The 25,760-nt window shown below is 40.3% G+C and overlaps 1 protein-coding gene across 2 annotated transcripts in view; it reads right to left on the reverse strand.

Moving 5' to 3' along the window:
• The window catches only part of LOC140731786 (syntaxin-1A), a 301,889-nt gene that overhangs the window by 95,383 nt on the left and 180,746 nt on the right, over positions 1–25,760 (reverse strand). For both annotated transcript variants that reach the window (XM_073053580.1, XM_073053581.1), the window contains exon 6: positions 4,718–4,826. In XM_073053580.1, the coding sequence (XP_072909681.1) occupies positions 4,718–4,826 (109 nt within the window). The remainder of the gene's footprint in view (positions 1–4,717; positions 4,827–25,760) is intronic.

Here is a 25,760-nt window from a genome sequence, read left to right on the forward strand (position 1 = left end):
TTAAAGGAAAAAAGAGAAATTGGAGACAAATGTAATCTTCAATTAATGCATTAGTGAAAAAGGGGAGAAAGTACAGGTAACAGACAAGGAGAGAGCAAGGAGTATTACAGCTACCTTTATAAAAATTGGATCGTGGAATATAAAGTGTTGAATTGAATGTAGATTTATGGAACCTGCATGCAGATCTACCTTCACTGCTGCAACAGCTAACATATATACCTGGATAATTTGTTAATAATGCTGGCATATGTCATTATTAAAATGTCTGATTTGTTTATTGAGATACAGCATGGTATAGACCCTTATGGCTCTTTGCGCCGATAGACAGTGGCAGGAATTCTATTCATCAAAACTCCATGTGAACTGTTTCTTGAAGAACACACACAAGCTGCTAGAAAATCTCTGCAGGTCAGGCAGGATACACGGAGAGGAATGACCAGTCAAAGTTTTGGGCTGAGATTCTTCATCGGGACCATATGGCACTGTTTCGTTAGCCAGTCAGCAGCTTAGTGCAAATCCATGAGCCAAAGAAAATCTAATTTTACACCTTGCTGTGTGAAAGGAGGGAAGTTTGAAAGGAGGATGAGGAAGAGTGATGGAGGCAATGAGCAGAAAGGCAAGGAAAGCAGCATAAAGATGAAATAAAGGAAGCCGCTAAGTGTTAAACCCTAGATCCCTTTGCAGTTCTTTTTTAAAGCTGTTTGCAGATGTTGGTCGCTATATAAAGGCCACCACATCTCACTAAGCATGGAGGTTCATTTACAAGGAAGGGCTGGCCTGGGCTGATTTGTTTTTCTTTGAGCAGAAGGGGTAGAGGAAAGATTGGAGAGAGGAATCATTTGGTAGAGATTTAATAAACATCAGATATATTGAACAGTGAGAGCTGGTTTCCTCCAGTGGAGAGTGTAGTGTGTATTACGGAAGAAATCCTAAATACATTTAAATGAGTATTTGAATGAGCAGTTGATGTGTCACAGCTGACAAAATTACTCAAAGGGCTGGAAATTGTTGTTTGTGTCATTTTAATGTTCTCAGACCACACAAACACAATGCACTAAATGGCCTCTGCGCAACTGAAATTTCTATAATTCAGCACTGGGAGCTCGTTAAGCAATCAGCCTGTGTGTTTAACAGGGACCTACCAAACTGAAAAAAAAGGGAGAAGCTATTTTTATTTCAGGAAATTATAAGTCACCGGTACAATTGCAGTTTGAGGGCATGGGAGCACTAGACATGCCATACCAACAAATCCCAAGTGTGAATGAATGAGATACGAGGAAAGATTATAAAAACCTCAAGCTCGATTGTCTGCAAAGAAGGTCAGTTAAACTGGGACCTCACAGAGACATAAATATTAATTGGTAGCACTGAAGTAAACCCAGACTCATTTTTCAAATTAATTCACATAAATATGGTAACAGTATAAACTCAAAATTATGCATTGATTTTATGCATAGATATAAAGATGAAGAACTTTTCATTTTCCAATATCATTTTACTTTAATAGCTACATTTTCACAAGATCCCAGAAATCAGCTAAAATAAAACAATAATCAAGTAACATTATAACTACTACAAAGTAAATATCAGGCAGTCTAATATACAAATAATAATAATTCAGTATTACAAAACAAAGTCAAAGATTTTTAAAATCATCATCTTTGGATCTTTTACATCCATCAGGGAGCTGGCCTTTGATGGTACAGTACTACCTTAGTACTGGAGTTACAATTTAACTTTGCTCGAGTCTCTGCAGCGATACCAGTACATTAGTAACAAAGGATCTATGAACATCAGCTGGCTGTGAAGCAGCATGAGTAACTCTCTCTCGTCTCTGCCCGTGAAGCTCGAGAGGGGCACAAATTCGACTGAGCGTCAGTGAAAGTCAGGGCGCAAGCAAACATGCGGCACACAAGGGAATTCCTAGAAGTGTGGCTTTCTGCAAACAGTTCTGTAAGCAGATGTGGAGACGCCGATCCTATTTATAAGCCAATGCAGGCAAAATTTCAGACCACAATAGAGTTCACCACACAACCAGTGACGAGAACCCCCCACTGTGTCACAATTCAGTTTCTGTAATGACTACCAACCAGCTGATTGATAAGTATATAAAGGCCAAGAATTTGGAGGGCGCAGTACAAGTGAACAGCGCACCAAATATGTCTTCTTGTGTGGCGACGAAACGTTTGCAAATGGATTGCCAAGATCGACGAATAACTCAACCCAATCATCAACCACTTGAGCTACAGATTTTCCAAGCTATTTCTATTAGTAACAAACCACAGTGGGAGTCCAATAACAGAGGGCATACTGAATAGCATTTGAATTTTGCAGACTCCATGACTTGCATTCATAAATGTTCTTGTATTCTATGTATTTTAATTTTTGACAGGCATAGGTAAGATGAATGGTAACAATCTTTTCCCCAGGGTAGGGAAGTCCGAAACTAGGGGGACATAGGGTAAAAGATTTAAGAAGTCCAGAAGGCAACTTTTCCTTACAGAAGGTGGTGAGTAGATGGAATGAGCAGCCAATGGAAGTGGTTGAAGTAAGTAAGGAAGTGTCATCTAAGAAGCAGTTGGATACATACACAGAGAGGTGGGTGTGTGCTGAATGCAGGAAATTGGGACTATTTGGGTGGTCTCTATGGATAGCATGGATTTGTTGGGTCAAGGGGCCTGTATCTGTGCTATATTGCTCTCTGAATCTATGACTCTATGCACTACAGTACTCCAACTTGCCTGTAAATGGCTTGCAATCATCTAGCACGAGTTGGAGATATCCCCATGATGCCCTCTCATTATCTCCTGTTTATCTGTCATTTTGCTTCACAGCACACGAGGCACACAGACCTTTACTTCCTCTTCCCTCCCACCTCCTCTCTCTCTTCCTCATCCAACTTTGCATCCTCTCACTCTGACCCAACAGATCAAATGGTTCTATCGTTACTCTTTGCCCCTGCATCTCGCGTGCCCATCCCTCCTCTTCATTTGCTCTAATTTCCCCTCTCTCCCTCCACTTCTGACTCTACCGCTTTTCACCTCTCTCTGCCACATGCGTTTGATACAGTGGAATGCAAGGCAGCAAGAGTTTGAGACAAGTAACATCACTTGCACATGCTGGACGTTAGGTGAGCACTCCATAGGATTACTGTGGGGTCAAATGGGATGGGGGAAAACATTTTCCAGTGTAATTGTGATATGCAAAATAAATGCCGCCTATGGACTCTGTTTGACATTGTGAACCAGAGTTTGGGAGTTCCTGCCTTAGGAACGGAAAATAATCTACCAAGAAGGAAACTGGAAGTTTCTGGCAGATTCTCAAAGTATACAGAATTTGATGTCTCAGTAAATGACAGGCAGTGGTTTGGGTATTCAAAAGGGTCAAAGAGTGACTTAAAGTATTGGAGTAATGGGTGGTATTTGGCTGAATAGCTTTATCTCTGCATTTGCCATGTTTCAGCACCATTTGGGTTTGACTGCGTGTTGCCCATTGAGTTTTGTTCTTAAATTGCATTATCTTTATTCACTAACTTTTCTAATAATGATCCTACTGTACAGTAAAAGTTTATTTGACCTACCTTATTCTACTGGGTGCTATGACTTGGGATTGACGATCAATGTTAAACATTTGAGAATGTAATGCCCTAGTTAATATTTCTACTGCTATGCTGTGAGGTATTTCACTTTAGTAGTCTTCTGTAAAAGTCGTGTGTCCAGCTGGTAGAACGTTTTGGTTTTGGCTAAAGATAAGGGGCCATGTTATTCAATTCAGGAATGCCGTGTCAGCCAAGCAGGATAGTGGGATCAGGAGAAGGTTCTAGAGGGAGCTGGGTGGAGAGAGATTCGTGATGGACAGTGGTGGGCTTCGTGATCTTTTGGCAGGAGATGCAGAGAAGAGAAGATCGGGAGAGATGCCCATAGGATTCGATCTGACGGGAAGTCATAATTGCAAGGAGTGCTTCGCGAGATGAAGGACTCCAAGATGGAAGCTCTACTGGTGATCGGTGATGAGAATTCTGCACCATGAGTAATGGTTATACACAGCTTTTGGAAGAGATTAGCTCAATGGTCATGTGCACATTTAGACTGGGCCCATTCTTTTCTTTCTCTTAATAACTGTTTGACAAAGCTGAAATTGGTAAGTATACTCCCTTTATAATTTTATGCTGGTGTATGATTTGTCATCCAACAACATTGAATGATATTCTACTTCATGGTCACATTCATGAAGACTGAAAATGAACATTTACCCATATTAATCACTGGCAGCTAAACACAACACTGGAAATGGTACAATGTACAATGTCCTTCCAGACGCATGCACCCACTCCATGCTGAAATTATCAAGTCACTAACTCTGCCTTTGAATGAACAGATAGCCTCGGCAGGAGCAGATTCCTTACTTATTGCAAAGGTTAACTGAATCTAAGCTATAGTTCCTTGCCGACGACCAAGATATTACTTCAATCAGGTTGTTGCTGACCACAGATAGATCTAAGTCACAATGTCCCCTTACTTTCTCAGTTTTCTACTGAATCTTGAGGATCATTAAGAACTTAGCGTGTGACTCTCAATGCTTTTCTATCACAAATTTAAGCTCTGCTGATCTCAGATCCATTTCAGCAACAAGTTCAGGTTGAGAGCAGCGCACGCATACACAATGGTGTGGGATCTCCGATTCTGACTTTAACCACATGAACACAACATGGACTTACTGATTTCTAGTTGTCGTTGGATTCGTCCTTTGCAGCGCTCCCTGTAGTCAGTCTGCGTACCATTGTACTCGGACATCACTTCCACAAATTTACGAGACAGCGTGGAGTGCTGCAAACAGAAAGGAACAAGGTTGGAACTGTAGTTATGGATTAAACTTGATTAACACTGCCACAGCATGTGCTGTCTAGCGCTTTCCAGTAAAACAGAACATCTGTTATGTATCCTGCATCGAACTCGTTTCTATCCAACCCCAGAAAAACCTGTTAATTTACGATACTACTTGTACAACTCCCTGTATTTGAATCTGTAATATGAATAACAGTTTTCATCTTATAAAGAATATGTTGCTCAATTTTACTTAATCTTTACTTGCAAATTAGAAATACTGTAAAATTTGCACTGTTTCTTACTAATAACATTTTGTTTATACTGTATATTGCATTACAGTGATCAAGGGGTTTAAATTGATTTTTGCAAATTCTAAGTAAGTCGCCTTAGAATCTGAGCAATCCATTCCAAACCTGCCCCTGAACCATTGCACATTTCTAAGTTTCCCAGAGAGCTTCTTGGAAACTTCTTCTAACAAACACGCCTAGATTGCAGAAGGAGCAGTGCCCATCTCCCCAGAGAATAGTGAATATTTTTCATCTCTTCTGACTCAAACCTAGTAACAAGCCAGAGCCTGTTAAACTACATATGAAGTTATTCAGAAGAAAATCAACTTGGGTGGAACTCCAAAGTCAGCATTCAGGCAGATTCTTCAATGCTAATACTCTTGTCTGATCTTTGGTTTCTGTGCTTTTGAGTTTCAACTTGCTACAATCTCTAGAGACGGTAGATGATTTTGTAATCTCTCCATTATTTAATTGAATGAAACATCTTTTTTTCTTGTGTATCACCAGTAAAGGAAGATTGGAGATAGAGATAAAGGCTGGGAGGTGACAGACAAAGGCAACGGTGGGCTGTAGATGATAGAATATGATGGGAGATGAAGGGGGAGTAGAGTATCAAACAGGAGAGATGGGTAGGGCAGATAGGAACAGTAAAGAGAGGGGACCCATTGGGTGAAGTGTATGGCTAATGGGCAGATGGAATAAGTGGAGGGGAAAGAGGTTGAAATCCACAAATTATTCTGTCTTATCATTCTATCTAGTATAAATCAATTTAACCACATAAAGCACCTCAGATTCTTTCCTGAGTTCAATTCAGAATCAGGTTTAATAGCATCAGCAGATGTCATGAAATTTTTAATTTTGCAAGGAACATATGCTAGATATAGGGGGAAAAAAACTGACTTACAGTAACTATGTATATTAATTAGTTAAGTTAAAATAAGCCGTGCAAAAACCAGAGAAAAAAAAAAATGGGGGTATTGTTCATGGGTTCAGTATCCAGTTAGAAATTAGATGGCGGAGGGGAAAAAGTTGTTCCTGTAACGTAGCATGTGCCTTCATGATTCTGTATTTCCTTCCTGATGGTAACAATGAGAGGACTGCATGTCCTGGGTGGTGGAGGTCCTTAATGATGGATGCTGCTTTCCTGAGGCACCGCTCCTTGAAGATGTCTTGGATACTATGGAGGCTAGTGCCCATGATGGAGCTGACTAATTTTACAACTTTCTGCAACTTCGATTCAGTCATGGATTGATTATAAAGAAGGAATAGGTTACTATTTGGAGCAAATTATATTGATGAAAAGTCAACATTGCTTTCAACAGCTGGTGATAAAATGCATGTTGATACAAGTTTGGAATTTTAACTATCTTGGCTGTCCTGCCATTTTTTAAGCCTTAGGACTTCTACACAAGTTGCAGAATGACGGGACAATCTAGGTAGGCATGGAAACAAGTTGCATTCTGAGATGGGAAGAGGTTCTTGTTAATTATGATGCAGCCATTGCAACAGCCTTATCTTACGACGCTGGTGCAGTTTAGTCACATTATGGAGACGAACAGCCAGTTGATTTTGCACCACGATCCTTCACCAAGTCAGAGAAATTACACTTAACCTGACAGATCAGTGAGGCTTCTCAGATATCGGCATGGCCAGAACTTAATGACATTTGTGAAGGGTATTACCTCAATTAGACAGCAGAGATGGTATTCATATTGGTTGCTTATATAACTACCCCTGAAGTACCAAAGGTTTGCAAAATATCGAAGACTGATCATAAAATAAGGGTAGGCCACTCAACTCCTCAAGCCTAGCTCATCATTCAATGCAATCATTACTGATATTTTGCCAGTTCTCTGTCTTTCAAAAGTGCATCTACTTCCTCTTTTAACTACCTCAAGATCTAATACCAGCAGCCCTCCCGGACAGAAAATTTCAGAAATTTACCACTTTGTAAGAGGTATTGGCTAAGCAACTAGTTTTAAAAGACCTCTCCATTATCTTGTAACTATGTCCCCTTGTTTGAGATTCTCTCACTTAAGGAAACTTTTCGACACCTCTACCCCATAATGTCTAGTCACAATCTTAAGTGTTTCAATATCACTACACATCATCCTTCTGAACTCCCAAGACTATAGAAAATTTTTTGTAGCTGCTTGTCATAGGACAACCCGCTCATCCTAAGAATCACCCATTTTTAGGCTACCTCAAATGCCAGTATATCCTTTTTAAATAAGGGAACCAAAATTGTGCAGTTATACTTGACTGACCAACTGAATACACTCCTGAAATGAGCTCCAGAACTGATGAAGAAGGGTCAAGAAGTGAAGCCATCAATAAGACCATGTCTGGATGCCATGACAACAATACCTGATGAGCATCGGGGATCAATACCAGAACAGTTAAGAAAATCAAAGTATTTAAATGCCAACAAATTTGTTCAATTTGTAACAGGTAAATGTTGTTCGGCTGGTGATGCACCATCAATAACTCTAGGAGACTGGAAGTGAACGATAGGCTTTTATTAACAGCAAAAGGGAGCACGACATGTCCAAGACTGAGGGAGGAGCAGTGCCTCCAGTCGCCTTTATACAGGGGTCTGTGGGAGGATCCACAGGAGCAGTCAGCAGAGGGGTGTGTCCAGACAGGTATACATAGTTTACCACAGCTGGTTTCATTCTTTCTTGCCTTTCAAAAGGAAAAGGAGTGTGCTATGTGCAGATATGACATCAGTGCATGACAAATTCAATCATGGTACATCACCCAGTAAGCATACAGTTAAGTGAAAACTAAGAACCTTCAATAATCAAGGCACACCTTCCAGAACTTTCCGTGTGCTCCCTTGTCACTCTGTATTACCTCACTACAGGCTAAGAATCATAGGAGTGCTGAGAGAAGCATACAGAATTATAAAGTACTGAATAAAATTATGATAAGGAGAACAATTTCTCTACAAGCAGAGCCCTGTGGAGAAATCACCAATACTGGAATAAGAGTAGTTAGTGTTACTGCTTCGTAACTCATGTTCCCAGTACCGTCTATGCAGGGTATACATGTTCTACAAATAAACTCTTTCCTGGGCTTCCAGCTGGGTACACCTGTCGATTATAATCACCGTCTCGAGGACTAACACTGCCATCTTTATTCAGGAATGATGATGGCAGAGTTTGTCATCGAAACGTTGCTTATAATCGATACCTGTACTTGGCTGGAAGCCCAGGAAGAGTTTATTTGCCATGTATGACGGGAAAGCACTAGATACCTTTTTATACATTTTCTATTCATGACTGTATTTCATATTCCATCCAAAAGAATTGCTGGTATGTTGATTGGCAAAAAGATTCAACAGGGAACAGATAGGCCTGTGATACGATGGTAGCAGAAATATACTGTATAAAGGGTAGGTGAAACGGGACCAATGAGATCCCTCCCTTGGGTGTCAGCCCGTAGCCATTGGGCTGAATGGTCTTCCTCTGTGCCATACAAAGCACAAGAAAGAAGAATTAAAACACAAGGCAAGTTCAAAAGCACTGGAAGCCAAGTGTGAATGAACCAAAAGTAAACACAACAGAAATAATCAAACTGAATGAGCAGGAGAAAGAGAATAGTTCTGCTGCTGATCAGAGGTAGTAGACGTCTGCATGAGGGAAGAACCAGTGGCAGCCAGGGAGAGCAGTAGGAGAAGGAATTGATACAATCGAGCAAAAGGAATCTGGTCCTGAAGAAAAAAGGCTCAACATTTCCCACGAAATGAAAACTTGAGGCAAGCAGGAAGCAAGATGCTGGATCAAAGAACCTCACCAGAAGAAAAAGAACTCAGTGCTTTCTGAAGCAGCCCCGTATTGAATTTACATATTTTATACGCCCACTCTGCTCACTAGGACGAATGATCATTCCAAATTTATTCCCATTCTCTGACCACGGAGGCCACTTTCAGTTTTGCACTTGTTCCAGCCTATGCAAATTAGGATTCCACTTGAACGGAAGAAATTCAGATGGAGCCTGTGAGAACTAATTTCATAATTAAATTGGTCGACTTAAAATAGGACTCTTTGGTTACCTGGATGGGGAATTCACTATTTTGAAAGGGACACATTAGTTCAATCTTGATGGGGCCAACTCAGGTCAATGTCATAATTTATATCAAACTAATTAAAATGGAATAATTTCATATTACTTTCAGGTCTACCACATTCTGGTAGATTTGTCTATAGGTGAAGCGATAGTCTTAGCAAGACCTGACTTACCTGACCTACATTTTGACTGGCCCAGTTAAAATTAAACCATCTGGGTCCACAGTTGAATATCATATTCTCATGCCTTCAACAAATGCGCATTATACTTCCACAACCTCCCTCCCTATTTGAGCTGCTAGCTGCCTGTACGTGGCACTGGGGCACCTGTTGCCAGCAGAGTGGTGCAGCAGGTATTGCTGTTGCTTCCCACTCTCATCCTGACTTCTAATGTTACCTGCAACGAGCTTGCTAGCTCTCATGGTGAGTGTATGCCTTTCTCTTGTGTACTCAACTTCCTATCCACACCCCAAAGAAGTGCTGGTTGGTACATTAGTTTCTCTACTGTAAGTTATCCAAAGGTGACTGACAGGAAAATAGCTATAGGAAGAATTGGTTAGAGGAAAACAGGTGGGGGGGGGGGTGGAATTATGAAGTAGGATTACTCTATCACTCAACGGGCTTAATGGCTTCCTTGTGTGTTCTAAGAAAATACGACATAAAAGCTTCTGTCTACCTGTTCATCTCATCTTGTAGTTAGTATTTAATAACTTGCTTAATCATTGCTTAATGCTATTCAATTCATTTCTGTCTCCTCCCTTACTTCTGTACCATTCCTTTCCCATTGGACATAATGCATTTATATAGACAATGCCAACAACATCTTTCTGCGTGTCTTCAATAGTAAAAAGCCTTACACCAGGTTCCATCCTTTACTAAACATTTACCCAAAGTGCCAGTATAGCATTATCTCCAATAACTTTAGATCTCTCCAACCATCGCACATTTTTTCTACCTTGCCTTGTGTTTTTATTAATTAGTGGATATTTTTTCTTGTTTCCTTATTGAACATCTGCTATTATTGTCACTTAGGTTTTTTTCTGCTGCTTTGCTTGCATCATTCTATATTCCATATCCTGCTCCAAACCCAAATTATTTTTTCCCTGGTTTTGAGCGAGTCCATATCTGGACTACCATGTAGTGTTTTGTTCTCCTGTTTGGTGTACCTTCTTGGAAGTGGAGGTTAATTTCCTTCGTGAGGATCATATGAGGAAATATTATGCAGAATGGGCATGTACTCTCTGGAGTTTACTGGAGTGAGTGGTACTGTCATGAAAGTCGTGTTTTTGCAGGGGAAGTGCTGGGATAGATGTGATGAGGATGTTTCACTCGTTGGGGAAGTCTAACAATGTGGCATATCTCAGTTGACCACTTATGACTTAAATAAGAAGGGATCTCTTCTCAGATGATTTAAAAACTTTGGAATTCTATATACCAATCAGTTGTGGATACAACACTGTACACGCAAGAGGACTGTAGATGTTTACAGAGTCAAAGAAAACTACAGCACAGAAACAGGCTCTTCAGACAATCTAGTCAGTGCTAAACCATCTAAACCACCTATTCCCATTGACCTGCATCAGGACAATAGCCCTCCATACTCCTACTATCCTTGTACTTATCCAAACATCTTTTAAACGAGCTCGCATGCACCACTTGTGTTGGCAGCTCGGTTTTCACACTCTCATGACCCTCTGAATGAAGAAGTTTCCCTTCGTGTTCCCTTTAAACTTTTTACCTTTCATCCTTAACCCATGACCTCTAGTTGTAGTCCTACCTAAACTCAGGGTAAATGTGAGCAGGCTTTTTCCACTATCGACGCTCCTCATAATTTTGTATACCTCTATCAAATCTCTTCTCAATCATCTATGATTCAAAGAATAAAGTGTTGCACTTGTGTAATACAGGTAGTCCCCAGGATACGAACGTCCGTAAATCCAATGCAAGTGCTGGTGATGCATCAAAGAAAAGGAAAACGATCACAATTGAAAATAAAGTGGAAATAATAAAGCAATCGGAAAGAGGTGAAACGTCATCAGTCATTGGAAAAGCGTTAGGCTACAGTCGGTCAACGATTGGAACAATTTTAAAGGATAAAGTGAGAATAATAGAACATGTGACAGGCCCTGCCCTGATGAAAGCTACAATTATTACTAAGCAACGCAGTGGTTTAATTATTGAAATGGAAAGGCTATTGATAATTTGGTTTGACGATCAAAATGCCTATTAGCTTTACTTCAGTGCAAGAAAAGGTTGGAAGCCTTTTCAATGATTTAAAAGCTGCACGTACAGTAAGTGAAGGTGATTGTGATGAAGAACTTATTGCGAATAGGGGCTGGTTCAATCGTTTCAAAGTGAGGGCAAATTTACATAATATTAAAGCGCAAGGTGAAACAGCGGGTGCCGATGTATGTGCTGTGAGTGAGTTTCCTAAAATGTTTAAAAAAATTATTGAGGAGGGAGGTTATGTGCCAGACCAAATATATAATGTAGATGAGACTGGCTTATTTTGGAAACATTGCAAGGCTTCAGCGGATCGTCGGCTCGAGGAAGGAGGACGCTGTTTGTTCTCCTTCTCTCTCTCTTCAGTACAGTACTGTATGTGGTTACTTTTCTTATTACTGTATTATTATTATGTAAAGAAGAAGAAAGCCCTTGACTCTGAGTGGAGTCATCGGGACATCGTCATGATGGCATTTTTTTTTTTAGCAGGCTTTCTTGTTTTTACAAGGTTGAGTTGCTAGATCGATGCTCAACCCAGCACGGATGGGAAGTGTGCAAGGGAGCCGGCTGGATTCGAACTTGGGAGCCTTCGCTCTGAAGTCCGGCACTGATGCCACTATGCCACCAGCTGGCCATTATTATTATGTACTGTATTTTAGTATTTTAAGATATTTTAGTGTATTTGGAAGTGTTTCTTAACTGTTTTATACGCATAGAAAGGTAAAATATATACTATATACTAAGACAGACATTTGACTAACTGACGCTAAATAAGAACCGTTATGTACCTGTTCTGACTTAACCTACAAATTCAACTTAGAGACAGACTTAGGAATGGATCTCATTCATAACCCAGGGATTGCCTGTATGAGTAAAACTTCAAGGATATTACTCTGCCTTTAAGGATTTTATCATGTGCATAACTGCTTTTAGGGTTGCTACATTTACAGAGTCCTTGAATTAAGTACCCACATTTAGTTTGAATTCCTCATGTCTCAACATGCCAAATCCATACATTCTGCAAAGGATTTTGATGTCAGTTAAGAACAGCTTACAAAGCCTGATATCCAATCAGATTTTATGGATAGCTTGCGGGAGGGAGGATAAAAATCAGACCAGCCATTCTCATTGTTTGATGGAAGCGTGTGAATGGCCTATTCCTGGCCTTACACTCTTGGTTCTAATGGTTCCAGCCAAGTGTGTTAAAGGTTTATCCTATTGATGGAAATTGCCCCAATTGTCCTGACGTTTTATGGAGAAGTAACCTCCTTCATTTATAACACAGATCTAATAATTTCTAGCACAGTTTTTGTGCTAGACGCTTGAACTGATCTTTGTATGGTAAACCTCATTCCACAGGATCCCTGAGCAAGCCTACCAATTTTCCTATCATTACTGACTCTTTCACAACAGACACGGTGGGCTCCAGCACCAGCAAACAGAACTTTATTTTGGTGACATAGGCCTCTTTGTCTATATTCTTTAATCCCTTCAACTGAATCCATGTACCTCAAATATGGATTGAAAAACAAGAACTAGCTGAGCTTTTTGAATTTAATTACACCCATTTGGAAAATTAGTAGTTGGAAGTGTACACAGCAGAGGTTTTAAATTGCATTAATTGTTCTTTAATAACTTTGTGACTGAGGAGATGCCAGAGGCTCTCCCTTGGGCAATTTGCTTTGAGGAGACAATATATTTTGGAACACATTATTAACAAGACATTACCTGTGCTTTTGGCTCACAGCATTTATTGATGATGTATGATGCATGACAATGCTTCAATGGAGAATTCATTCCAATATTTAACAATTCAACCTAAAACTGATGAAAGTGAAGTAGTTAAGATGGAATTGCTTTGTATGTGTATCCCAGTGCTTTTCAGTATAAAATGAAGCGGCAATTTCCATGATCATCCCCCAATGTATAATCACAATTAGTTTAATGAAGGATTGAAGTGGTTTCATGAAATGGCTGGAGAGATCAGCAAGGTACTGTGCAGAGAACTGTTGGATACATTGGGAGTGCAGCAGGAACAGGGTTCGCCCAGGAACATTTTCAAATACAGAGAATGCAGCTGGGATCTACCAACTGAATAGGAAAGCACATGCAGTGCATTTCTAACAGTAGCAGCCCTGTAGAGGGAGGACATTTGAAGCAGCATCAGTGCATTCCATCCTACTGCAGCAAAGGAAGGGAACTTTGGTAGTAAGAAGAGGTTTCTGAAAAACGTAGAAAGCAGATACCACATTTGGATGGTGGGCTGAAACAGTCCAACAGAACGCCTGACACCAACTTGCAGCGAATGGACACTAGTGATTGAGAAAAGGTGAAATAGACATTGACAGGGCTGGGTCAACGGAGAACACCATGATTAGAGCAAGGAAAAGTCAGAGGATCTGAAAGCAAATGTGAAACCACAGAAGGAGAGTGCAGAAGCTGAAGCAAAGAGAGCTGCAAGAAATGAGCAAGGTTAAGAAATGTGGGAGGTTCCTGAGCAACAGCTTCCATGACCACTGGTGCTGGTGTGGATATAACTGAGACAGGGAGCAGATCCATCTGGCAGCTGATGGAGTTTGTAATTATAAAGCTATTTATCTCCATCTGCCCATTTTTACAGCATCATCAATGATCACAATGGAGCCTGTCTTGATGAAATTTAAAGGCAAGTCATCCAATTAATCATTGAGGAGGAATGCTGCATCATCCAGAACATTACTGATAGTATTTCATTATAAATGTGAATTCATAAGTGTGGGCTGCCATTGAAAAAAAAATCCAATTATTCACTGAGAATTAATTTGAGTCAGGAATAATGTTGTCAAGGGGCAACCATTTTGTCAGACGTCATTCTATCATACCGGTTCTGGCTGTAGAAGCAGACAGAGAACTGAAAATTGTTTTAATTTTCAGAATGCAGCTCTGACAGTTTCAAAACCTAATTTCGATCCTTGAAGAAAGTAACATAAAAGTAGCAACCCTCCATTGTAAAGTATCTTTCACCTCATGTTTGAAATTCATGAACGTGTATATCTACTATGTTAAATGGGCTTTAAATAATATGCCTAGAGTTATGAAATTGGTAGGCATAATAAGTAATACTGGTCACTCAGCATCAACAGCAGTAGCTTAGTTGGGTGGGGGCCAGGTATATTTATACACCAAATTTTGTAGTTTTCACAGCTTTTGTCTGCTTTGTATTAACTTTCTGGTCAATTTAAAGCAGTATTTGATCAGTAGTCACCTTTTAAAGAACAGATTATTTTACTACAATGGTGGAGGCAATTTCCATTTTACTTGGTATAGAACATCCAATTATAATGGATGTCCCAGCAAGACAAGAACCTTGTGTATTAAGCAAGCACGAGGAAATCTGCAGATGCTGGAAATTCAAACACCACACACAAAATGCTGGTGGAACACAGCAGGCCAGGCAGCATCTATAAGGAGAAGCACTGTCGATGTTTCGGGCCGAGACCCTTCGTCAGGACGAAGTGAGTCCTGACTGAAGGGTCTCGGCCCGAAACGTCGACAGTGCTTCTCCTTATAGATGCTGCCTGGCCTGCTGGGTTCCACCAGCATTTTGTGTGTGTTGTACCTTGTATATTAATTCTACTTTATTTTATTGTTTTCCTGTAATTACATTATGCAAAATTGAAATACATTCAATTGGATCATTACTCATAAAAATTAAAATGTTATATCTATTTAATAACATTTTGAAACACATAGCCAAAGATAATAAGTGATACTTATCACATTAGAGCTTGCTATTGCTTTTATTAAACAAATCATCCTTCTTGAAGTTTAACTTGGTCAGGAGAAAGCATGTTCCTTCAGCATTCCATTTATGAAACTCACTGGGTGGGTGTTTCCGCCTCAGTCTAATGATCACAGCTTAAGCACATAGAAAGGCTATACTAGAGAACTGCATCCAAGTTTGCAGACTTCAAAACCACTCAACACAGTGGAAGCAAGGTGCTAATCAACAGCCAAGACAGACTAAAATTAATTGATGCAAGAAGAAATAGTTGGAGATCCAAAAATATGAGGTATCGTCTCACACATAATTAAACAAGCTCTAATTTTGAGAAACTCAATATCATTAAGGGCTTGACAGGGCAGATGAAGGAACGATATGGCCAGAATATCTGGAACCAGAAATATTCTCACTTAGAGAATAAAGAACTTTTGGAATTTACTACCAAAGCTTTGAAGCTCTTTGCTGTGTAAATTGAACATATAGAGATTAATTGACGTTAATGATATTGAGGTGTATGGGATTAGTACAGAAAAATGGAGACAAGGTCAAAGACCAGTGCTGATTTTATTGAAAGCAGGCATGAAGAGCTAAATGGCCTACTGTATTTTCTACCTTTTACGTTCTTGCCGCCTTCTTCAGTTTGACACATGCATTTGTCCAGCCCACCCTGAAACATGAACAGATCAGGTACCGGTCCATGTGGCTGAGTCTTAAGCAGGATGTAAGGTGCTGAAATCCCCATTCCGTCAATCTAATCATCATAAAGCCTATCTGGATATTTACAGCAATGATAAGATGGATCTGTTCTGGGCCTGGAGTCTCTGAGTTCCGTAAGGCAATTTGGCTGCAGTATTATTACCCAGTCACTGCATGGATCTGCATTGTGTGCAACCTGCAGCTTTGACGTCTGCTGTGACTGTGCGCAGCTGAAGACCCAATGCACTGAAGCAAGACCATCTGTTACTGAAGGACAGTGCAGTCGAGAGAATGACAAAATCATTACCCGCAAAATACTGAATTATGTAGGACAAATGCTCTCTAAGTTTATTACCAGTCACTCAAACAGACTAAAACAAAATCATCAGTATGGAACTTGCCCAAAGATATACTAACGTTTTCTCGAATGCGGGGATTTTGAAGCATTATTTATTGACCTCTCAATTTGCCAGAAGATTATTTAGCTGCGCTTCAAGTGTAAATGAAAATCAGGATACAGAGCACATACAGAGCTTCAGCTGCACCAGGTCCCAGAAGGATCTGTCATTGCTCTGTCGCCTCTGGTCCTGGGATACAGTACAGCTCAGTCCACTGGCTTGAGAAAAGTCTCACTTTCATGTTCATGTCTGGGACAATTGTAAGCCCAATTAGTGTGAGTGAGCCCACACTCAACTCAACAGCGTCTTCCCCTCCGTCATCAGATTTCTGCGTGGTCCATGAACATGGAACATAACACAGTATAGACCCTTCAGCTGATGATACTGTGCCAACCTTTTAACCAACTCTAAGATCAATCTACCCCTTTCCCCTGCATAACCCTCCATCTTCCTATCACCCATGTGTCTAAGAATTTCTTAAATGTCCTTAATGTGTCTGCCTTTCCCATCACCCCAGTAGCATGTTTCGCACACTTATACTTTCCTCCAATATCCCTAAAATTATGTCTTCACATATTATTACGCGCTAGCTCATTATTCTTTTTTTTGCACTATTTGTTCTGTAGTTTATAGTGATTTTATGCCTTTGGCAGAAAACAACACATTTTGTATCGGATAAGATGGTGACATTAAACCTGATTCTGAGTCCACAGCACACAACTTCTCACAAAATAAAGCAAAACACGATGCACGCTTCAAATATGAGATAACACCACCAACTGATTGAAACAGCAAATGAGCTAAGGAATATTTGTTGTCAGTAAGACTCTAATGCTACCTAAACTGTTTACAGACATCTATATGTATTTAGAAGATCTCAAATTGGTCTTGAGTCAATTATTGCAATTGACCTGATCGCAAGGGCAAGAAATGGTGCATAATAAAATGCTTTCCATCTGTACAGGAACATTCTTTCTTCTGTAATTGATATTTATTATACAAAATGGATATGCTTAATGGTTAAAAAGTAAACTCATTTTCCTTTTAACACATGCTCTCCCCAACCTTGGAATTTTTGAGTGTATTTTAGACTGCACAGATATTGTAAAGTGCATCCACTTTGTACTGTACCTGAACTGAAATGTTATGTACAACCCTAACTTCAATACTAATTTCATCGATTTGGTTGTATTACTTTAATTCATCATTATCCAAATTAGATTCTAAAGATTTTGTTTTCTGGTGTCATTTCCTTTACAACAATGGTTTCCAAACTTTCTGAATGAAGATCCCATTTGTTTCTGCTTGGTACATTAAAAATCAAGCCCTTCCTCCCACCCATCCCATCAATATCTGATGACAGTAGAGATGGACACCCGAGGACTGCCAGTGGCCTGACTGAAGAGTGGCTGACCTAGTGAGTATATATTTATTTACTTCTGCATTTTCTGTGAACTTTCTGATGAAACTGCCTCTTATTAAAGCCACTTGAACCGTCCATATCCTGCTGAACATACCAAATTGGAAAATATTGCTTTAGACCAATTCAGACCAGCTGGGCAAACAATACTGAATCTACTGTGTTAATCGCAATAATTCATCTTTCCAATTATTACTAACTATTCCCTTCTTTCAGAAAACCTAATTATGTTGATTGGCACTAAACTGCAGCAACTAAACTGACTCAAAAGGTCTAGCAGCTTAGTTTGGGAGATCCATGAATTACTATGCATTATCAGTTTAAAAAAATAATGAATTCAGCACACATCCAATCTCCTGTGCACCATTCCATCATGCCAGGGGATCAAACCTTGTTGAAGGAAGCCAGCAGAAGACGGGGGCAGGAACCACACTAGAGATATCTAAAAAAAAATGAAGTTCTAACCTCCTTCAAGAAGACCAGCAACCTTGTCATAGGGTTTAGAGGCTTCCGTGCCTCACTGACCAGAAGAACTATCTTGGCTAGATCAGGACCTTGTGCTTTGGCTTTGGTAGGGACACCCATGCCAAACAGGTCAATGGGTAGAGGTCAGACTCCACTGGGTTTGGGGACTTCAGCTCAGGGCTAACAACCCTGACTGCTTAAAAAAACTGGTTACGAAAACAGTAGTGAAGCATCCTTCCATAGCAATGTGCAACAGAAATGGAAGACCTGCATTGTTGGTCAAAATGCCATTAGCGCAAGGACAGTAAGTAAATGCTAACCTGCTGAAGCAACCAATCAACACTAAACAATGGAGGCAGCATACATATACAGAAGTAAACAATTTCATAACCGACAGATCAGATCAACACTGCTCTATTCACTTATGATTGGTGATGGATATTAAACCGTTACTCGTGGAGCCAAAAGAAACTGCAGATACTGGAATCTGAAGCAAGAAGCAACCTGCTGGAGGAAACTAGATGGGTCAATCAGCATTTGTGAGATTGCTGACGCATCAGACCAAAGCTGCACCAGGGCTGGGAGAGACAGCCCTACTGGGAGTCCAGAAACAGAGCGGTAAAGGTATGAATGAAAAATTTACAACTTTCTTCACCGAGAAGTGGTGTGAATAAACGCCACCTGGGTTCCCAACCATCGTAAAGTCTGTGTTGTCGGTTCAATTCACTGAAGGCTTCAATTTCTTAATACAGTATCCCAAAACTGGATGTGGCAAGAATGGACCTCCACATCTCCCTGGACTATACTTCTTTCCACTCTGCTTCTTTCAAGGATTCAATTTCATCCTCCCACTTCCTCCATCTCTACTGCATCTCACCTGATGATGCCAGCACCACACCATTTGATCCATTATATATTTTTCCTCAACCCTCAAGATCGGAGAAATAACTGCAGATTGGGTAATTATGTAACCGTTCAGATCACTAAAGGTGAGCTGAACCTTCCAACTCTCAGTTGAATACTTTATTTCACTCCCACAAACCAAGGCTAGTGGAGCTCTTGGTAAAATATAACAGTTCATGCTCAGTTTATTGTCATTCAACCGTATGCATGTATACACACTAAACAATATTCTTCCGGAACAAGGTGCACAACACAGTCATATAACTCACACACATAACCCATAAAGTAACGTTACCACAAATAAATTAGTAAATAACAAGGTGCACGTATGATAAAGTTTCATACGTGATAAGACCTGGGGTCCTTGCAATGCAATTAGTGGGAACAGGTTAATTGTACACTGTCATGCAAGTACAGGGACTGCAAATTTAGTTCCTTTTGGCCCCTGCTAAGAATGGCTGGCTTGATCTTATCAACTTGCTATCCCTTCCTGTAGTGACTGGGAGCTAAAATTTAACATCCCAAGACGTCCGAGTCTGTGAACAAATTTTTTTAAAATCCTAAATATTCCTTACAGTGTAAGGAGTCCCAGGCTTAATGGAGATGCAGCCAGGAAATCAGCTGCTAAGCAACAACTTAAACACTTCAGAAAGGTTGGAAGCACCTTGCTTTACAACTTGACAGTGGCTTATTGAGTTTCCTGAAATTTAAGAAATATACTATCTGACGGAAGGCAAGGACCATGTCAGTATTAGGTTGAAGAGGATGTATAGTTAAAATAGCTTTAAAATCTTCCTTTGAGTCATATAGGGGCAAAGGTTCTCCTCATCCCTCACCTGACACCCCACACCCCAAAGCTCAATCTATCAGAATACCCAAAAGACTCCTCTGATGAGGGATTGCTCAGTCCTTCCTGGTTCAGCGGCATTCTCTTAAGTCCCTCCTTTTCTCCCGGTAGCAATACAGTAGGCCCTTCCAGCCAAGCCGCCCCCAGCAACCCCCAACAAACCCAATTAACCCTAACCTGATCATGGGACAATTTTCAGTGACCAATTAACCTACTCAGTACATCGTTGGACTGTGGGAGGAAAGTGGAGGAACTGGAGAAGACCCTTGCATTCCATGGGAGGAGGTACAGAGACTCCTTACAGAATGGCGCCGGATTGAACTCTGACCTCTGGATTGCCCCAAGCTGCAATAGGTCTGTGCTAACTGCTGTGCTACCGTGGGAAATGATGAAGAACAAGAACAGCACACTCGGAGTTAAAATCTCAGTGCCACGCATTGAAATCTGACCTCTGAGCTCTTCACCTGAAACTTACTGAACTTAACTGCTTTTCCCACCACCAACCACCATCTTTTTGCCCACATTTAATGTCCACCCACCTTTTAAATGACGGTGACATGCACAAAAGCATTGCATAGTCGCTGCAGCAGCTGTGCAGAGAAACACAAGTTTTCCCAGTGCACCAGCTGCCAATAGATGGAGGAACATCTACTTATCAAAATTTAATGCTTCTGCGAGGATCCGACAGCTTTTAACCTAGTTAGTCTATGTCAGTCTGCAATATGAAACCATCCTCCTTCTCTAACAGTGCATAATTTATAAAATCATGTGATTGTGATAAAAATAAAAATTATAAGTCACACTGACAATGTAATGCTAGCAGACTGCTGCAGAAGATCAGAGGGTCCTTGTGGAGCTTAGAAGACCATTCTGCCCATTGAGTTTTTGTCACTTCTTTCCAGAGCTAGTCAGTTATTTTCTGATTTTATACCCATTGTGTCTATCCAACTTCTGAAATCATGATATCCACTTCTAGCAGTAGAATCTCAGGTCATTCCACTTGCCACATAAACACTTCCTTCTTCATAACCCTCATATCACTTGTTCAAAACTTTAAATCTGTGTCCACATACTTAAAACACTTGCAACTGGAAGTTGCTTCTTCTGTCAACCTCATCCACCCTGTCATAATGTTACATTCCTTTCAACTTCCTTTGTTACAAAGGTATCCCTGAGCTTCTCCAATCTGTGATTAAAATTCCCTAGCCCTGCAAACGTTCTGGGAAATTTTCTCTGCTCCCAGATATCTTCAACTTGTTCCTTAAGTCTGCTGATTATAATTGGATGCAATAAGCTAATTGTGAGGCTGATTCAGATTTTAATGAAGGTTCAGAATGAATTATCTGCTTTTGTACTCAATAACAATCTCTAAGAAACTTAAAATCATACATGCTGTGTTTACTACTCTCTCAATGTGCTATTGTCTTCAAGGATTAATGCAGGTAGATCCTCAGATCCCTCTGGTCTTGCATATTCTTGGTGAATTGGACTGTTGTCCATATTGTCTCTCTCCATCTTTTCTACTTCAATAAATCACCTCACATTGCTCTAACTGGCATTTTTTATACTGCTGGCCTCTGTTTTACAGCAGCCAATTGATATCATCTTCAACATTCACCACACTTCCAAGCTGGATACCATTGCCAAATTTTGAAAACAAAACCTTTTCTGTTATATTGAAAACATTCTTAGAAATAGCATGCTCTGTTCCAACATGTTGGTCCATGGCCTTCTCTTGGGCCACGATGAGGCCACCCTGGGTGGAGGAGCAACACTTTATACCATCTGGATAGCCTCTAACCTGATGACATGAATACCAATTTCGCATTCCAGTAAAAGCAAATTCCACCCCCCCCTTCCCTCTTCTCCCACTCTGGCCTCTTACCTCTTTTCTCCTTTTCATCATCTCCCCTGGTGCCCCTCCTCCTTTCCTTTCTCCTATGGTTCACTCTCCTTTCCCATAAGCTGCCTCTTTCCCCAGTCCATCATCTTTCCAACCCATCTGACTTTACCCATTACCTTCTAGCTATACTCCTTCCTCACCCGTCCTCCACCTTTTTAATTCTGGCTTCTTCCCCTCTGCTCTTCAATCCTGAAGAAGGGTCTTGGCCCAAAACGTTGACCACTATTTATTTCCATGGCGTGTGTTGCTTAGAAATAGCACTTGGTAAACACGAGAGTCTGTCATTGTCCAGTCCGAAGATCAACCATTTAAGTTTTATCTTTAAGCCAAATATATATCCAAGCTTACAATGAGCCTCTGTTTTATTAACAATCCTTTTCTGCAGTGCTTTTCCAAAATGTTTCTTAAAATTTAGAGTCAACAGAGTTCACTAATTTTGTTACTTCATCAAAACAATTACACTAGTTTTACAATGTCTTATTATTGAATCTTTTTATTGCCTCTTCTCATTTAACTCAATCAACTAAGTGCCTGTTAATTTTACTCCCTGTTATTGTTTTATAAAATTTGACAGCACCAATTAAACTGATCATATTGTGTGTATTAAGAGTGTCCTTCCATCCTTTTGTGAACAAGGATGTCATGTTTGCTACTTTCTATTCCTTCGGCACCTTCCCCATATCTAGGACAAATAGGAAGATACTGACAATACCCTCTGCTGTCTCCAGTCTCATTTCTCAAAGCAACCTGACAACCCAAAGCAAGCCATTCAGAGAAGATAGATCATTAAGCCATTGCCTGGTCTTCAAGTTCCTCTTTTATATTAATTTCTATTCTATATATTGCTATACATCTTTTTGTAGATGTTTTGTTAGCATGTTCTTCCTTAGTGAACCTTATACACAGTACTCATTAAATATTCCGGTGTTGTCCCCTGCCTCATTCTTGATTTTATTCATCTTTGTTCCTAATAGGTCAAATCCCCACTTTTACTCTTGCTTACTAACTACAAAATGTGAAGATGCTTGGTTTCTCTTTTTTATTAACTACCATTACATTCTTGTAGTCTCACTTCCCCTCTCAACAACTGTATTCGGTCGGAATCACAATTTTAGAATTCATCTGACATTAGGGTGTCATGTCTTTCGAGGGGTGAATTGTCATGTAAGGGTTAATTGACTTGTCGGTTGAAAGCAGTTTCATGGATTGGCCCATCAGATTCGTTGCTTTGCGTGCCATGGCACTGGTGTCCAATTTCAGGCACCTCGGGGAATATGATAGCACGTGCAGGAGACTCGATCTGTGTCCTTTGATTCCCAGAGCATGAGGTTACAACTAGTGCTGAAGAACTATTGGGAAAGCATGCTCCAGACTTAGAGGAGCCCACACACATTCTTAGTTAAGTATCTGTTTGTTGACTACGTAGTTTTGTAGTCTATGTGACTTGGGGTCTTAGATGCTTGGTCAAATCTCTTACTGTTTGTAAATAAAAGATTTAATATGATAATTCATAATCAGTGTCTTCTGTCTCACTCACCAAACCCGTGAACCTACTTCCATGTTACAACCATATAAAAATAACACTGTAGTTTCAGCAACTGGCTCCTATTCCACACCCTTCCAAATTTTTTCTACTAATTATATTTATCCGAGTTCCCCCTTGAAGGTCACTCCAGTGCAATTGACCTACTTGGAGAATTGTGAGCAGTTTTGGGCCCCTTATCTAACAAAGAATCTGCTGGCATTGGAGAGAATCCAAAGGAGATTCACAAGAACGATCCTGGGAATGAAAGGGTTTATACATGAGGAGTGTTTGATGGCTCTGGGCCTACACTTGCAGGAGTTTAGAGGAAATGGGGTGGGGGGAGTGGAGAATCTCAATGAAATGCATCAAATAATGAAAGGCTGAGATATAGACATGGAGAGAATGCTTCGTGTAGTGGGGGAGTCCAGAACCAAAGGGCACAGCCTCGGGATACAAGGAAGTCCCTTTAGAACAGAGAATTTTATTACCACAGATGTCTGGGGAGAAGGCAGGAGAATGGGGTTGAGAGGGATAATAGATAATAGATCCATCATGATGGAATTGCAGAGCAGACTTGATAGGCCAAATAACCTCATTCTGCTCCTATGCCTCATGGACTTCATAGACTCATCCTCCACCTCTTTTAAAGGTAGCACATTCAAATTCCAACTGTGTATTGTGTTTAAAAAAGGATTTCCCGCATAACTTTTAATTTGTGTCCTTTTTATTTTATATCCGTCATCTCTACCCTTTCATGCCTCCACCAAAAGTAATACTTCCCATGATTCACTCTGTTTATAGCCTGCATCATTTTGTATTTTTCCTCAAATCCTCCCTCAGTTTTCTCTTTTCCGAACAAGACAGCCCCAGCTTCTCGACTGATTCATTGTAATCCCAGAAACCAAGCGTGTAAATCATTTGTGGATACTCTTCCTTTAATGTGGTGTAAGGAATTCAAGTACAGTAAGTATTCTGGTTGAGGCCAGACCAGTGTTTTGTAAAGCATCAACATAGCATTTTGTTTTCACCCATATCTCTGGTGAGAGAGCTTGGAATTGTGTAAGCTTTATACACACTTTCTAACCACTTTATGCACACATACACTTTTATATCCTCTTTCTCAACCTGCCCTGCCACTTTTAATTTTTTGTGAACACATTATCCATGTTACTCTGCTCCCATATCCCTTTTAGAGTAAGGTCCTTTATTTCATTGCCTGTTCTTCCTGACAAAATGCATTCCTTTTTATTTCTCCACTTTTCTCTCCTATACGTCTGCCAATTCTACCAGCCAGTTTATGTCCTGCAGCAATCTATCACTATAGAATTTGCAGTTCACAATACTGCTAAGCCTTCTGTCGTTTTTGAATTTAAAAATTGTGGCTTGCACCCCAATCTGGGTCAGTAATATAGATCAATGAAGCGATGGCCTCGACAGCAATCCCTGGGGAGAATCATTATTCACCTTCTTCCAGTCTGAAAAACAACCATTATTACAACTCCTCGACATCTTCATAAGGCGGTTCCTCAGTATGGAACCTCACCATTCAGAACATGCCCTCTTCTCATTCCTACCTCTCATTACAGGAGATATGGGAGCCTGAAGACCCACACTCAATATTTTTGGGACAGCTTCTTCCCCTCCACCATAGGTCCATGAATAGCACCTGTTTTGGAGTATATATTTATTATTATAAATTACATGTGGAAAATAAATCTGATTCCGATTGTGAACTCTTGTCTGTTACTTAACCAACCTTGTATCTAAGCAATCAATATCGCTCTTATTCCATGTATTTCTACTTTGCTGATAACCCTGTTACGTGGGAACTCTGTTGCCTCATCAAAACCTATCAAGTTGTTTAAACATACATCTTATATCCTCCTTCATCATGTTTCCTATATCTAACATCATCCAAGGAAGCCTGCCTTTGGTCCTCCCCTCTTTCTCTCTAAGTGAAATGCACATTGAACATTTCTGCTCTATTAAGTTTTCTTTTCAATATTTGGTTCTGTTGTAAATTGGCTAGAAATTCTCCCCCCCACCCCCTCAATCAATTGAAGTCAGATTTCTTGCAGTTTAGAATTTCTGCATAGATTGTTCCTTTCATTTCTCCAATAGTGATCTCACTGATATTCCCCGGCACCATATCCAACATGCCTCCTTCATGGCTGGCCAAGAATATACGGGCCAGGGAAGCTCTCCTGAACACTTCTTTCCACCTCCTCTTTTCACTTAACAGCTACATTTTCCCCCAATGGATACCTGCAACATCAAAGTACCCCTATGTCACTACTCTAAAAATTTCCTCTCTATACCCCTCCTCCTGCCTGGGAAAAGAAGCCCAAAAGCCTGATCAGGGCTTGTTTGCTTTTCATTCTTTAATTAAAGAAATTCTGTTCAGATTCTCTGGAAGACTTTTCTATTCATTTCC

The sequence above is a fragment of the Hemitrygon akajei genome, chromosome 8 (genome assembly GCF_048418815.1).
Source record: "Hemitrygon akajei chromosome 8, sHemAka1.3, whole genome shotgun sequence".
Taxonomy (NCBI): domain Eukaryota; kingdom Metazoa; phylum Chordata; class Chondrichthyes; order Myliobatiformes; family Dasyatidae; genus Hemitrygon; species Hemitrygon akajei.